General features: G+C 50.6%; 4 protein-coding genes across 4 annotated transcripts; 3 read left to right on the forward strand and 1 right to left on the reverse strand.

Moving 5' to 3' along the window:
* Nucleotides 1-22: 22 nt before the first annotated feature.
* LOC126323899 (uncharacterized) lies at nt 23-2,270 on the forward strand. The gene is made up of 2 exons (XM_049994814.1): nt 23-625; nt 1,362-2,270. Exons 1-2 carry the CDS (start codon nt 106-108, stop codon nt 2,054-2,056), a joined length of 1,215 nt encoding a protein of 404 aa, XP_049850771.1. The 5' UTR covers nt 23-105; the 3' UTR covers nt 2,057-2,270.
* Nucleotides 2,271-2,696: 426 nt separating this feature from the next.
* On the forward strand, nt 2,697-3,674 carry LOC126323900 (chaperone protein DnaJ-like). Its single transcript, XM_049994815.1, has 4 exons — nt 2,697-2,869; nt 2,935-3,031; nt 3,144-3,249; nt 3,319-3,674. The coding sequence occupies exons 1-4, from the start codon at nt 2,708-2,710 to the stop codon at nt 3,458-3,460; spliced, it is 507 nt and encodes a 168-aa protein (XP_049850772.1). The 5' UTR covers nt 2,697-2,707; the 3' UTR covers nt 3,461-3,674.
* Nucleotides 3,675-4,134: 460 nt separating this feature from the next.
* On the reverse strand, nt 4,135-6,303 carry LOC126323888 (transducin beta-like protein 3). The gene has a single exon (XM_049994802.1). It carries the CDS (start codon nt 6,301-6,303, stop codon nt 4,261-4,263), a length of 2,043 nt encoding a protein of 680 aa, XP_049850759.1. The 3' UTR covers nt 4,135-4,260.
* Nucleotides 6,304-7,545: 1,242 nt separating this feature from the next.
* LOC126323917 (DNA-directed RNA polymerase II subunit rpb3-like) lies at nt 7,546-9,275 on the forward strand. Its single transcript, XM_049994835.1, has 2 exons — nt 7,546-7,803; nt 7,941-9,275. Exons 1-2 carry the CDS (start codon nt 7,549-7,551, stop codon nt 8,571-8,573), a joined length of 888 nt encoding a protein of 295 aa, XP_049850792.1. The 5' UTR covers nt 7,546-7,548; the 3' UTR covers nt 8,574-9,275.
* The last annotated feature ends 6,775 nt before the right edge of the window (nt 9,276-16,050 follow it).

A 16,050-nucleotide genomic window follows, 5' to 3' on the forward strand; every position in this document is an offset into this window, starting at 1 on the left:
CCGCATCTGATGTGTAGGTCAGACTTTTTTTTTTCTCATGCGAATATTGAAGTCGTCGGGTGTCTGTTCGTTATATGGTAATATATATGGGGGCATGTTTTCATAATGAATCGTTTACTTGGCGCAATAGCACAAGGCGAATTTAGTGGTATCTTAACACACCAATCTCGCCGCCAACTGATTCATCTTCATGGCCCAGACTCTGCAAAACTACTTCACTCTTTGACGACGAAGAATGTGTCAGCAATTCAGTCTGTTTCTCCCGATGCGTTTGGCAGTGACTGCTTTTTTACAGCTTTTTTGAATGACAAAGGTCGTATACTTTGCGATGCCTTGATGTACCATCGTCCTTCGCAAAGATCATTTTGGATAGAAGCGGACAAGGACTGCTTGCAAATATTGCAGGAGCATTTAGAAAAGTATAAAATGCGGAATCAAGTACATCTAGACCAAGTCGAACAAAACAAAATTTATCGCATTTATTCACTTGTCGCTACGTCCGAGGAACATCAGAAAAGCATAGTCTTATGGCTTTTGAATACAAAAACTCAATTCGATGTCAATTTTTACCAGGATCCGAGATGGCCGCTTGCGCTTCGATTGATTGTACCATTCGACAAAAACCGTACGTAAAATTTTTTGTTGGACTGCAAACTTTACACAATTTTAGTTGTGACGACGTGCTTCTTCCACACACGAGTGATTGAGAAAATGCCTCCTGCTTGGGCTACAATCTCTGGACATCGAAGCAGAATCGAAACAGATTTGTGGGCCAACCTCTGCAGATTGTGATTTTTGGGAACTAGTCAGTGTTTTGCCTCTGGTTGCTTTTGTGTGCTGTACAAAAACAATAATAATGAGTGCATGCATTTAAAAGAGAGACTTTCACAGAGAGTCCTGAGATTGGACTATAGTTTAAATTGCAGCACTGGCTCAAACAACGCGCCGCGCATAGGATCGTAGAGAGGGGAATGCACTGCATGCTTATTTTTCAGGTTCTTTGTTTTTACGAACCCTTTGCAGTCTCTACTGTTAGAAAGAAGGTGTGCATATCTGCATATACGTATATGGCATGGTTTACTTGGCGAGATTATGCACGAGCGCTGCGACTTTGCAGGCGAAGTTGCTCTAATAGGACACCTGTCTATAGCTGCACTAGCCATTGCTCTGGATATGAGGACAATAATTTTATGAAGGACAAATTGACTGAAAGAGTCCACGTCATTTTGAGATGGCGTTTTTTGACTGAGAGTATAAGTCTGCTCGATTTCTTATTGTTCCGTCACGTTGTCATCTACCCGTGCTGCAAACGGTCTTTTCTTGATACACTATCTTTTCTGACTTGCTTGTATTCATTTTAGCACTTGACGGTCTCCCAAAACACATTATGGTGCTGGACGACTCAAGTACCAACATTTATACGTGGCTTCGATTTTTAAACGGAATTCCGGAATACCCGGAACTTATCTCTGGTCGGTCTATTCCGCTTGAATTCAATTTAGAATATTTGAACGGAATTGACTTCGACAAAGGATGCTATTTGGGTCAAGAACTGATAGCCCGAACACGTTATACCGGTCTTATCAGAAAGCGACTGTTTCCTGTTATTTCATGCAGTTATTCTTTTGATTCAAGTGAAAATTTGTCATCTTTTCATCGACTGCCGCCTTCCGTTTTGAATCCTCTTCAAATTGGTCCAGATAGCCTGATACCGCTGGATCTGTTCGAGAAAAGTTCAGAAGGCTCTGCTTGCACAGTTTCTCAGCTGAGACAGTTTTATAGCATTTCGAATAAGCTAACAGACGGTGCGAATTTGCGTCCTCTGACATTTCCAATTGAAGAAGATCCACCTGCAGGCGAGGTAAAGGGCAGAGTCAGATGTTCGGCCGTCACCAAGCATATATGGAACGTCGGGTTGGCCATGGTCCAAATCGAACATTTAGAAACAGCCAAGTCAAGTGGATGTTGCTTTATTGACACCACCGCAAAAAAACTCGTCAAAATCGTTTTTCCGAATTGGTATCAGCAATACCAATCTGACGACGAATCAAAATAAAACCAACAAAAAAAAAGCCAATGGCGCCCCCACAAGATGCGCAGTTCTTCGAGTGCAATGTTAGGTAATAAAATAGGATCTCAAGCAGTAACCTCTCAGTTCGTGTACAGACGGAAACACTGCAGTAATGGATACGTGCAGCAAAACAAAGCTAGGGTTATTCGCCGTCGAATACCGAAGGGCCTTCCGACATTTTTTTTCGAACGTTACCGGCAGGCATGATGAAAACGTTGGTTTAACTAACAGCGCTGGAATTCGGCCAACAAATCGTGTATGCGTTGATAATTTAGGATACGTAACACACAGTTTAGAAAAAATTTAACATAAAATGTACCACGAGGCGGTGAAAGGCATGCATGTCTATCGCGAACTTCATCGGACGTGTTGATTGTGTGGGACTACTGTGGTGCGATGGTCCAGCTACATGGATAATGATACAGACGAGAGTACACCATTTCTATCCGGAGCATGGACCTAGTATAGACAGTACGGTAGTGAGAGCCGAGCGCTTTAAACAAATCGAAGGATCTATTTTTGGCCAAGACGGAATAAATATTCGAGATGTGTAAAAGACTTTTTTAATAGTAAGATATAATGTCTACACAAAAAGGAGTTAATTTTTTTTACTATCAATTTTTTCAACACTAAATCATGTCATGTGCGACCATCAAGTACACTGTCCTCGGGTGCAAATTGTTATTTGCACTGCTGATAGTGTCATCTCTGGTAGAGCTTTTAGAAGCTCGCACGCATACTGAATATTACGACATATTGGGTGTATCACCTAATGCATCAGAAAGAGCTATACGCAAGGTAAGTGGTTTGTGGACTAAACATTACTTTTTCATTCATTTCTGATAATAACCTGCGCGGTCAAGGCATATCATAAATTGTCAGCCGAGTGGCACCCCGATAAAGCTCAAAACGAGGAGGAGCGTAAAATTTTTCATGAGAACATGATAAAAATCAACAAAGGTATGCAGAGGTGTATATATATGTCCTACATATTATACTATATATATTGTATATATTACATGCTTGTTAATCACAAAAATTCTAATTTTGTTGTTCGCGGATCTACGTCCAGCATTTGAAACCCTGGTTGATCCGGAGAAGCGCAGCCGATATGATCGATATGGTGAAGATATGGAGGGGAATTCAGGTTACGGTGGACGCGCTATGAGTTTTGAAGAGTGCGTAACTCGTACAATTTTCCTTTTTTGTTTAATTTACTCATATTAACCTCCTTTTCCTTAAAATAGTTTAATCAACCAAGTTTCATTGTTTTCATTTGGCGGACATGGCTTTGGCGGACACGGTTTTGGTGGGGGGGCCGGACAGACTTGTATGCAGACGACAACTTGTAATAATGGCATATGTACAGTTCGTACTATTTGCCAGTAATCTCACTCTCTGGTCTTGTTATTTCAAGACTTTGAAACTGATATCAAGGGGTTTGCAATGTTGCTTGTACCATCTTCTATCATTCTCCCAACTTTTCATGCGTATTCAAACCATGTTATGTCAATAATCATGACCTGTGTTGCACCGCGATACTAAGCATATATAAGAATTTTATGGTGAATGAATCTAAGGGGATTATTAGCTGCTCATGACATGCTTTTGCCACTCCGTTTTTTCTGAGGCCGCGACAAATCAAAACACACTGAATTCTTTTATGTGGGGAGCCTTTTCGCTCGATCCCTGCTTTTTCCTTCTGAATGCTTGCTGTCGAAAGAAATTTCAGCTTGGCTATGGCTGAGAAGAGGAGATTTTGACAGAGTAGCTGAAATATTTTTTAAGATAGTTGTGCGGCTTGCATTGCCCCCTGCTGGGAGGCCAGCAGACGGAACACGGATACCGACCGGGCATTTTACGTGGATCTAGAAATTTAGCTTCACCGACGCACACTTTTGTCGAGAGAATTAAATGGCCCAAGACCAACCACCAACCCCGAGTAAGTAAATGTCTGGTAATGGTCTTAGAATTTATATTGTATCATAAAGGCCACTTTGCTCTGAATTAGGCCTATGTTTTAACCTCAAATGCAACAAAAATTTGATAAGCGCTACATACTCTTACTTAGATGAGCTTTCTAGGCTGGCCCCATCCCCGCCATCATCTTAATTGATGCAGATACTGTGTTTATTACGCTCTGCATTCGCTTGCCAAAATTTTTTCGAAACTTTTCGTGTTGACGGTTCTCAGCTGGTTTCGCCCGCGCTCGCCTCCGTGCCAGCTGGTGCGGCATTCGTTAGCTGAGTTCGGTAACCCTCGGTTGAGGCGTCAATATTGTCCAAGTCTGGAAGCAGGCTCATGTGTTGCAGCATGTAGTCTAGGATGTAAGAGTTTTGCAGCAGCCTGTTCACTCTTTGAGAATGGCGTATGGTATATGGGATGAGTGCCTGGAGAGTTTCCTTCATGTAGGGCAGTTGGATTAGCGAGTCGGGGCTGAACGTGGTGAAGATATAATACAGTATTCTGTGCGACACAAGGGCGTATTTTGAGTTTGTGTTCCAATCTTTGACGTATTTAAGCAGTTTTTGTAGTTGTTCATAGGTCAAGTCGGCGATGAGCGTTTTCAGGGAATTGCGCACTTTTTCTTCCGACGGGTCGGCTTGCATGGACTGGAGTGCCTGCAGCGTTTGGAAAGGCCTGTCTAGATGTAGGCTGAGTTTCACTGCTTCCGTGTATTTTTCTGACAGAGTTAAATTTTCTAGGTGTTGTGTGGAGAGGATGTCTTGGTCTCGTCGTCGCGCTTCTTCCTCGATTTCTTGTTCGGTGTTGTCTTGCCACAGACACATTAGAGAGTCGCTGCCGCCGGTGACGAAGGAGGCGCCCTGAGACCCTGGCTCGACGGAGAGCCCCCAAATTTTGTCTTCGTGGACATCGAACGTGTTTACACATTCGTTGTCGTGTATGTTCCAGAGTTTGACAAGTGAGTCGGCGCCGGCGCTCAGGAGTTGGAGGCCGTGCGTTATGAACCGGACGTGCAGGACGCTGGCGGTGTGTCCTTGGAAGGTTTTGATGCACGTGAGGTCTCGGATGTTCCACAGCTTGACGGTTTGGTCCGCCGAGCAAGAGGCCAGGACTTTGTCGACGGGGGAGAACGCTAGGTCCCAGACGCCTCGTTTGTGTCCTTGGAGGGTGCCTCGATCGACGAGTAGTCGTTGGTGTAGTTTGTTAAGAGAGTAGAGTTTGATAGTTTTGTCTTGGGAGCCGGTGGCCAAGAGAGCGTTGTTGGGCGAGATGGTCAGACAGTTGACGTCTTTGGCGTGTGCTTTGACGGTGGCCAGGCTGGCAGAAATGCGTTGAGAGGTGGGAGGGGGGGTTGGGTTGGGGGTGTCTTTCAGAATTGCGGAGAGGTCCCAGACTTTGACGGTGGTGTCTTGGCTGCCGCTTGCGAGGTAGTGGGGGGTTTTTCCACAGAACTGAGTGGCCAGGACTGCACCGGTGTGGCCGGTGAGTTGAGCGACGGCTTGGTTGAGAGCGATGCACCAGACGATGAGGATTTGGTCTTTGCCCGCGGTTGCGATCCATTGTTGACAAGGGGAGACGGCCAGTGCCAGGATGGGTTCTTTGTGGCAGATATTGGACGTGTTTTCCTTCGAGTCGGTCATGCCTAGGACTCTGGAGTTGAAGGAGGGTAGTTTGAAGAGGTGAAGGCAGGTTGAGTTGATGGCTACGGCGATTTCGTCTTGAGAGATGTGCGCTAGATCCATGATTTCGTCGTTGTAACCGACGATGGTCGTGGTGAGTTTTAGAGTGTCTGCGGAGTAGACGTGCATGTTTCGGTCTTGAGTTACGACGACGAGGGCGTCTTGTCGATCGGGGGGGAGTTGGCTTTGCTCGGGGTTTGAGGAGGAAAAATCGCGATCGGATTTTTGCGTTGGCTCCGCTTGAGTTTTTTTGGCCAGGATCAGGTAGTCGACGGGCACCGACGGGTCTTTTTGTTCCCAAACACAGGTGGAGGTTTTCGAGTTCCAGATTTTCAGGCGCCCGCTTTCGCCCGCGACGAGGACGTCGAGGGAGCCGGGAGGTTTGGGAGCAGACGTTCTGGGATACAGGGCGCGTTCGCCCAGGACGATGCAGGCCTCGATGGATTCGTAGACGGGTATGGTCGTATAGAGTGTGAATTTTTGGTTGTCGACGTTGTAGATACTGACGATTTGGTCGCGTCCGACGGTAACCAATTTTTTGCCGGTGGGACAGTCGTTGACGAGCTGGATGTCGGTGACGACGGCCATATGGTTGGTCAGGAGGGCGATTTGCTTTGACTGAATGAGCGACCACACGCGGACCGTGCAGTCGTGTCCGGAGCTGAAAAGGAGCCAGCTGGGCGAATCAGCGTCGGTCTCGTCGAACTTGCAGAGGGTGACGGGCGCAGAGTGTCCTCGGAAGTTGTGCGTGCAGTAGCAGCCCTTCTGGTCGAAGACCTTGAGCGTGCCATCGGCCGACGCGGCGGCGACGAGAGGCCGCGTGGAATGAGGTTGGTGATTCCAAGCGAGAGAGGTGACGGTGTTGCACTTCCACTTGGCGGTCTCTAGCCATTTGTACCGAATAGGGAAGCGCTTGCTCGCGGATTGCGCGACGTCGGCGTCAGGAAGCGAGGGGTTTGCGGGCGAGCCGACGAGGTTGGGTTCATAGACGCGAATCAATCCACTTTGGTGAGCGACGGCGACGTTGCCGCTGAGTTTGTGTACGGCGACGGCCATGACTCTAGAGTCATCGCCCGCTATAGGAAAGACGAAGGTATTAGAGGGCGCGATGGGCACGGCGTTGACGCGGCTATTTTGCGCCGTGATCAAGGACTGAAATTGTGGGTGAAAGGCGATGGGTCCGCCGGTATAGACCTCTCCGTGGCTGGCTTTGACGACATAGCTCTTCCGGATGAAGGGGCGGTTCATGGTTTGGGGGTTCGGCCGATGTTTAGAGAAAGGGTGAACAGCTGGACATGAAATGCGCGCAGAAGGAAGTGTGCGTAGGATTTGTGTGTGTATGAGATATGATATATTGATCCGTAGTATTTTCTAGAGTCGCTTTTTGCAGTTTTTTATGAGCACTGCCGAACGGCGCAGAGGCGAGAACTGGGCGACCGCGCCTGGGGCGGCGGGCTGATTCGGAAGGGGACCGACGAGACGAGGCGACTCGGCGGAGAGGTTGGGAGACGCCGTTTTGCGTGCGCGGCAAATCGCCGGAAAGAGGCGCGCGAAACGAGCGGCCGTCGTAGGAGGTGGCGGCCGAGCGCGGGCGCGGAGAAAGAAGGACGGTGCGCGTTGGGGGCCACGGCGCGCGGAGAAAGAAAGCGGGGACGACAGGCTGGCCTCTCAAAAGGGGGACGGCTCGTCCGCTCGAAAGCGGCGGGTGGCCGACTCGTCTCGAATCGGGCGGGCGACTGGCGTGGAGACGGCCGGCAAAGAGAAGGTGTGGTGAATAATTAGGGAAAGAAAGAATTATTTTCTGTTGGCCTTTAGTTAGGCGAAGGCGGTCGCATGTCTACTGCGCGTGGTCCCAAAATCGATAACATTTTACTCACGGATGAATCCATCACGTTCGATTTGATGAACGTGGACATTGGCGTTGCAAATGCTCTGAGACGCGTGTTGATTGCCGAAGTGCCCACGATGGCGATTGACTTGGTGGAGATATATTCGAATACGAGTCCTCTGCACGATGAGTTTATCGCTCACAGACTGGGTCTCATACCGATTTTGAGTGAGAGCTGCAATAACAAAAAGTACATTCGAGTATGTGCGCCTCAGAAAAAGGAGGTGTTTGAGGCGAATAGAAATTTGTTGCGAGAAACGCAATTTTTTTATGCGTGCATATGCGTGTATTGGTCTCTGGCTCTTGGTTTGACAGAGGTTGTTTTGCGTGTGTATAGGAGTGTGATTGTGAGAACGGGTGTGATTTATGTCAAGTTGAATTGATGTTAGACGTGAAATGCGTAGATCAGGACCGGATGACGGTTACAGACCAAGACTTGATTGTGATATCCGGAGACGAGACGATTCGTCCCGTTCCCTTGGTCACGGACAAGGCCGAGCAAGGAATCACTATAACCAAATTGGCGAGGAATCAAGAACTGAAGCTGCGGGCCAAGGTTCGAAAGGGAATTGGCAAGGACCATGCCAAGTACATTCCCTCAGTGGGCGCCACCTTTCAGCTAGATGTAGACATTCGTCTGAACCAAAACGAGTTGGACATGTTGAAATCGAGCCAGAAGAAGGAATTTGTTGACAGTTGTCCAACAAAGGTATACAAATATGATAATATGACCGATATTGTAGATATAGAGGACAGCACGCGGTGCACTTTTTGTCAGGTGTGCAAAGACAAAGCCCAGAAGATGGGACATCCAAACTTGGTTTTTCTGACAGAAAAGCAAGATAAATTTCGATTTATTGTGGAAACTTCCAAGTCGCTGCCCCCAGACGAGGTGGTGCTGAATGGTCTTAAAGTTTTGCTGGACAAGCTGACGCGCATCAACTCGTCAATTTGCGGACGAGATGGCTGATCCCGCGTATCTGCTGGTCTCTTTTTGTAGGGGCAGTAAAGCTGTTTTTTTGTATCGCGTACACACTGTCGTTTTATCCTGTCATTTTTTTTTTCGTCTGGGCACAAAAGGATCAGATTCCAGGTGTGCTGGGGCGCCCGACATGTGGTGCACTTGGCCGAAAAAGGCCGCGTTGCACTCTGTTTGCGGCGCGGAGGCTTGACTGAGCGAGAAGCTGGTGCCCAGTGCATTTTTTTCTGGTGAAGTTTTTGCGTGTGTACTTTTTCTACGAGAGATTCTTGTCGTTGGGAATTCGCGGTAGAAAAAGCTAGACCGGGCGCTCGAGCGCGTGGGCCGCGAGCGCTCACCCCTTCGGCCAGCGAAGAACGCGTGGCTTTGCCCCTGAGAGAACGCGCGGGGACGTCGTGGGGTGCACGGCGCGTTTCGGTGCTGGACCCCTCAGGCCGTGAAGGCCGGCGAAGAGGGTGTGGGCAGACAGCTACAGAGGTGGTCGGCGTGTTTGCTGCCCAGATGCGCGATAAAGCTAGCCGGGTGGAAAGGCAACGCGCAAGCGCGTAGACTCTTTTTTCAGGTGCGAGCTCCTTGAGCAGGTCCGTTTTCTGCTCTCTCTTTCTCTCTACGGAGCGCGGGTTTTGGACCTCTGGGGGAGAAGGGGGTCTGGCGCGTTTGCTGCGCGAGTGAGCGCGCTTCGGATGGGCGCTTGCCGGGCGAGCGAGCAGGGCCGCGCGCGGCCACGTCCTCTCCGTAAAAAGGGGTGGAGGAACTGCTCTCTCTTATAATAAACCTTTATTTTTTTAGCTTTGTAATTTTACAGGAATTAAAAAAATCGATTACACAAGAGGCGCCTTGGGCCTCGACTCGTTCGATGGCCCGCGTTCGGGCGCGGCGACTGCGGGCGCGGGTCGCGAGGTCTGGACGGGGCGAGGCGCGGGTTGCCTTGGTCGGAGGCGACGGGCCCCGTTCGAAGAGTTGGGGGTGCAGACTGCGTTTCGACGCGAGACGGGGTTGATTGAGACAGGCGCGTTGGTCGGGGGAGCTAGAGTTTTGCCTGGGGTATGATCCAGGGGAGATCTAGCAGCTTGACGCGGTCGACGTCCTTCAGACTGTCCATCATCTTTTTGTAGTGCATGTCCTTAGTGACAATCGATTTTCCGATTCGGTGAAAGGTAGTGCGCCAGTTGTGCGACAGGAAGGACGTGAGCATTTCCTTTGGTATGTAATAGACATACTGATTGTTTTGGTCTTTCTCTCGGGGTATGTTTGGTGTAAGAAGTGCGAGCAACAAAAAAGGCACTCCTCCGGTGGAAAAAATAGACAATGGAGGCCGATAATATTCGAAATTGAGCATTCTCCATCCACCCCGGTAGAGGATGTCATGATCGGGTCTAGTTTGATTAAAAATTGTATTGGTATTTATATAAGTCGACGAAGAGGGAGGCGTTTCCATGAAAATGGCGTTGCATCCTGCGATGTGCCCTCGCAGGACGGCGTTTTCGTTTAGGTTGACGGTGGCTTCGTCGATGAGGTTTCTGGCCAGGAGTTCGCCGTTGGTGTAGTGAGTGGGCACGGACATGAAGGTCAGCAGTCCGCAGTTGTTGGTTGTGAAGTAGGTGAAAAGGAGTCCGCTGATGATGTTGGCCGTGCTCGTTTTTTGCAGGGTCGGGTTGGTGGAGAGGGGGTATTGGAGGGCCAGCAGGACGTGGAAGTCTTCGGCAGACGGCACGTCTCGGTTTTCGGAGGAGAGGAGTTGGAGCCAGGTGGAGAGGGGCTCTCGTTGAGCCTTGTCCGGGAACGTGGTGGCGTAATAGTTTTGGTAGAATTTGTAGAGTAGTTGAGCGTCGAAGTCTTCCCAGAGGTCGACGAGGGTCCAGGGTCTTTCCCAAGGGAGGTCCAACAGAGGTATGCGCTCTCTTCGGCTGATCAGGTCTATCATATTGAGGAACCTTGGGTCCTTTCGGCAGTCGTGTCTCTGAGCGGCGGTGGTGATTTTCCAATATTCCGAGATGAAGCTGGTGAGCATTTGTCGAGGCAGGTAGTAGTAGGATTCGTCTTCCGTGACCAGTTCGACTTTCGGGACTCGGACGGTCAGGAAGATAGCCAATGATTTGGTAAGCGCGGGGGGGAGGCCCGATCTGGAGGGGGGGGCCACGTAGTTGAAGTCGACGAGTCTCCACCCAAGACGGTACAACATTTCGTGTTGGATCGACATGTCCAGGATCGAGACGTTTAGGTAGTGAGCATCAGAGTTTTGCCGGTCGAGTTCTTCTTTGGCGTCGATTAGTTCTTCTTTTTTCTTGAGGAGGTCGGACAGAGCGGCGACGCGACTGGAGTTGGTTGGTTCGTTTGGCGCGCGCTCGCGGCCGAACACGGGCTGGACGCTCAGGCCGCGGTGAGCGGGCTCGGCGTCCGAGCCGCGGGACTTCGGCCTCGGTGAGGAGAAGTCGTCGTCGAGATTTTTGGAACGCGACGGCGACGCGCAGGAGGCCCCGCGAGAGGGACTCGCGAAGGGCAGGACGGCGTCGCCGTTGAGGCTCTGTCGTTGAATGGGGGCCGATTGAGCGAGAGAGTCCTGCTGGCCCTGGTGGTCGGCCGAGCTCCTGTTGGCCTGTCCGGTCGCACCTTGGCCAACATTCGGGTCCACCGGTCCGCCCCGCTGGCCGCCAGATTGATTCGCGCCCTGGCCCAGCGCGTCGAGTTGCGCCGGCTGCGCGCCGTCCGTCTCCGCGTGCGCGCCGCCCTCGTCGTCTCTCGTGAGAAAGTTCGGGTCGGTCGTCTCCAAAAAAATAGCGTTGCACCCCGCCAAGTTTCCGCGAGTGACCGCGTCTTCGTCCAGTATCCCAACGGCTCGCTCCATCAGCGACTTGGCGATGATCTCTCGGTTCGTGAGGTCCCTTATGATGGCGTGCGTAATGAAGCCGCAGTTGGTGCCCTCGAAGTAGTTGAAGGCCAACCCGCCCAGTATCGGCGGCGGCGTGCCGGAGCCGTCCTCGGTCGACGGCTTGATCGCGAGCAAGATGTGGAACAGCTCCGTGTTCTTCAGAGAGCACGTGAGCTTCCTCAGCCAGACCTCGGGGGGCTCCAAGTCGAACAGGTGATTCACGAACACGGGCTGCAGCAACTCGATGTAGAACTGCTTCAACAACTCCAAACTCGCGTTCTCCTGCAGGTCGCACATCGTCCACGGCTTGTTCCACGGCCTGGACAGCAGCGGAATGCGCGGCCGACGATCGATCCGGTCGATCATCGTCAAAAAATCCTGGTCCAACTTGTAATTGAAGTTGAGCCTCACGCACGCCTGGTCCCACAGGTCGACCATGAACTTCTTCAAGGTCGAGGTCGGCAAGTACAAGCGCTTGGCGTCCTCCTGAACCAGCATGGGAATGCGCGGCGTGACGAGCGCTATCAAAAACATGCTCTTCACCTTCTTGCTGGGATCCTGGTTTGGCGGCTGCACGTAGTCGAAGTCGACCATCTTCCACCCCATGCTCTCCAGCAACGGGTGTTGGAGCTCTATGTCCTGTATCTCCTGCATCTGAGACGGAATGGCTATGCCACCCGCCTGCGAGCACTCCATGAAAATGACGTTGCACCCTCCGAGCAACCCGCGCATCTTGGCGTCGCTGTCGAGCTCCGACAGAGCCCGCGCTATGAGCGCGTACGCCATGCGCTCTCCGCGCTCTCCAATCGGCACGAGCAGGTAGGTCAGAAAGCCGCAGTTGTTCGTGGGAAAATACTCAAACGAAAGCCCCCCAGAAATAATCGGCTTGCTGTTCTCTTCCTCGTCGTCCGAATACTTGAGCGCCAGCAACAGGTGAAAGACCACCTGCGAATCGTCGTGAATGTGCTGCTTGTTGGACAACAGCTCCAACCACCGGTCCAGAGAATCGAGCTCCCCGTCGCACCCCTTGTAGCACGGAATCAGCAAGTCCTGATAGAATTGCACCAGCAGCTCCAAGTCGAAATGCTCGTGCAGGTCGACGACCGTGAAGGGCCTCTCCCACGGCAGGTCCAGCAAGGCGATGTGGTCTCGTCGCTTCAGCTGGTCCTGCATCCTCTTATAGTCCACGTCCTCGCTGAACTTCCTCCCCTTGATCGGGGCGTTGCTCCAAAACGCGTATATCGTGTTTCGCAACAGCGTAGACGGCAAGTAATAGCACTCCTTTTGGCCCACCATAGTCGACGGAATTCTCGGCGTGATGAAGCAGCACAGCAGCAAGTAATTGACCTTCCTCTTGTCCTTATCCAACGGCGCCTGCACGTAGTCAAAGTCGACCAACCTCAGTCCCATGTCGTAAAAAATTTTGTGGCGCTTCGAAATCGGCATCACGTCGACCAAATCCTTCACCTTGGTCGCCGAATTCGTCTCCAAGAAAATCGCGTTGCACCCCGCCAAATGACCCCGGCTCTTCGCGTGAGCCTCCAGCATGTCTCGGCACTTTTCCGCCAGCAAGCTACCCAGGCGCAGGCCACGCCACTTCACGCTCACCATCAAATACGTCAGCAGCCCCGTGTTCGCCTGAATGTAATACTCGAACACCACCCCCCCCATTATCTCGCCCTGAAATCGATCCGAACTGTAGTCGTACTTCACGCTCGGATCATAAGGTTCGTTCAGCTTCACCATAATCAACATGTGGTAATCTACAAACTCGAACTCCTTGTACGTCGAATCCTCCTCTCGGCCAGACAACACCATACTTTTCATATACTCCAAAGAATCCAGCTCGTCTTCCAAGGGAAAATTCGGAATCATCAACTCGTTGTAAAAACGATCCATCAGAACCTCATCGTAGTCCGACCTCATGTCTATCAAGTGCATGTGGGGAACTGACACGCCCTCCCACCGAGAACTCGTCTTCGCCTTCACGGGATTGAGCCCCTCTTCCAAGAATTGGTGCACGCCTAGCTGAATACCCGCCATGACTGTTTCATGAGGCAAGCATTTAATAATTTTTTTTATTCCCTGCTACTTCTTTGTCTCGCTTTTCTTGGCCCCCTTGCTCACGAGCCTGCTACTCGGAGGCCCGCTCCCTCTCCTCCTCCTGCCCTTCAACCGCTTGAAGTGTCTCTCAGACTCGAAATTCAGTACGGGCTCCCTGTCTTCTTTTTTTTTCAAAAATACCATGTTTAGTGCGTGCATGCTCGACAATTTTGCACAATCCTTCCAATAACACAATTTAGAGCAATAAACGGCGGACCTAGTGATTCGGCACCTCTTCAGCGTCGGACAGTGTTCCGCACTTTTTTGACAGCTCTTGCACGCCTCTCCGACCAGCCACCTCTCTCTTACGTCCGGACGACTCGTTTGCTCTGTCTCCCCTCTTCTAGACCACACAGTCATGCTGTAATGCGTGTCCATCCACTCTGGCAGCTGTACGATTTTCTCCAGCCAGTACCTCCCTTTCAACTCCGCTTCGAACTGCGTGTTTGCCGTAAATCCCGCAAACTCACCCACGTAAATCACGCGCCTGCCCGCGTGGATCCAAAGTGCATCTAGCGCCATTTCTTCTTTCGGCGGAGGAAAGCACAAAAATAGCGTCTTCTCTCGATGCTTTGACAGCAGCTCTGCCTCTCCTCTGACAATGTCTTTGACGAACGGAGGCGCGTTCGCGTGGTACTCGTTTTCCGGGCCGTCTATCGACAGGGGTATTTTGTCGATCCCCACACACTCTATTCCAACCTTGCGCATCAAGCTCAGCCAATACCCCGTTCCTGCTCCAAACTCGACTATCGGGGCACACTGCCTGAGCACTTCCAGCGCTTCGTCTGTCGGAACCGCATAGGCATACAGCAGGCTCGGCCAGTCGCGGCTCGCATCATGCCACTTTTTCATCAACGGTGTACTAATCGGTTCTTCAATTTCTTTCGTAGATCCCCTCTTCTTCTTCGCCCAGGCACTCGATATCACCATACAACGCATCTCGAACGATTGCGATTGATGCGCATACAGCAGCGCTAATGCCTCTTTCCATTTTAAATGCCACAGAGCCAACAACGGATTTACCTGCTTCTTCTTCATCGCCTCTTCGAACGAGCCACACTTGCGCCTAAACGCCGCGCCCGTCTCCTCGTCCACATGCGTGCTGAAAAACAAGGGCTCCAGCCAACTCACATACTGGTCCCAAATGGGCGCGAAGAAGCTAAAATATTCGACAGGATCATGTATCACCCATTTTTTTCGCTTTGTGAGTTTGACGCGCCGAAACTTTGACGCTTTTTCGGCCTCGTCAACTACATCCTTACCCTGAATTTTCAACCGATCAGCATCGAGACAATTGCTTCCCGCTTCGAGCCCCCTTTTCGAGGGATTCGACTCCTTTACGTCACTCAGGGAACCAGAACCATTAGCCTCGAACAAATGTCCATTTGATGTTTTTCGGCCAAAATTCTGTTCCAGCCGTACTTCGGTAACTCTCTCTCTCGCTGCTTCGCGACAACCTTCTGGTTTGTCTGTTCGATCTGAATGCTTTCTCTTTTTAGTCGGTCCGGGCTCGAGCTGCGGTTCTTGGCTCGATAACCCAGTTGTGAGACCGCTCCTTTTCATGCATTGCTCTGGGTCCGCGTGCTTTTCTGACGGTTCCCCTTGTTTTATCGGAATGACCCCGTACTTAACTTTTGGCTGATTCATCGGGGATAATAACGAATAGTAGTACAACAAATAATACATATTATCTAACACACACACTGCCTCTATAATTTTCCTGTGCTCTATAGCATTCGTTTTAGTATTAGAGATGTGCATACAGAGGTCCTTAAGGGGACCCTCGGCTTCTTTTGCCAAGTTTGCTAGCGTCCGGTCCAAATGCGGAGATTTAGGCCGACATTTGAATAATTCGTTCAAATTCTCGATTTCTTGTCTGAGGCGTTTCAGCACCGTTGCGATCCACTCAGATAGACTAAAGGCATCTTCACTGCACAGGAACATAGCACGAGCGCTCCTAATAAGGGAAAAGAGGCACGACAAATGACGAATAAGGCTATTAGATAGGGGTGCACATTTCGGTACGTCTTCGTGCCAAACTATTCGATAGTGGCTTAAGTCTGGTATGTTCGGGGGACTGTCTAGCGCAAGATCTGGGAAAGCCGTAGAAATTGGGACAAGTATCCAGAGCTTAGTGACCAACAGCTCCTTCCAGATAAACCAAAAGCGAGGCTCAAATTCACGATCAAGAGAGAAAGGATGGGAGCGAATGTTGAAAAGAGAGGTAAATGAAGGGTCTGAAGGGATCTGGATTTCTTTGTGTTTGAAGAGCTTCTGACGAAGCTGCCAAGAACGTCTTTTTTTCGAGGAGGCCACTGACGACTCATTTCGACATGGACGTCTTTTGCACTCGCTTTCGTGTTCACAGTTAGAAACGATCAGGCTTGCGTCCAGCTCGAGTCTGGTTCGGCGCATCCCACAGAAAGAGCTGATACTATAACGTACCGCGGTGGATTCGGCTCTACCCAGCTTTGTGTTGAAGAAAGTGCACATGAG

Source organism: Schistocerca gregaria, unplaced genomic scaffold, assembly GCF_023897955.1.
Source record: "Schistocerca gregaria isolate iqSchGreg1 unplaced genomic scaffold, iqSchGreg1.2 ptg000875l, whole genome shotgun sequence".
Lineage (NCBI taxonomy): Eukaryota > Metazoa > Arthropoda > Insecta > Orthoptera > Acrididae > Schistocerca > Schistocerca gregaria.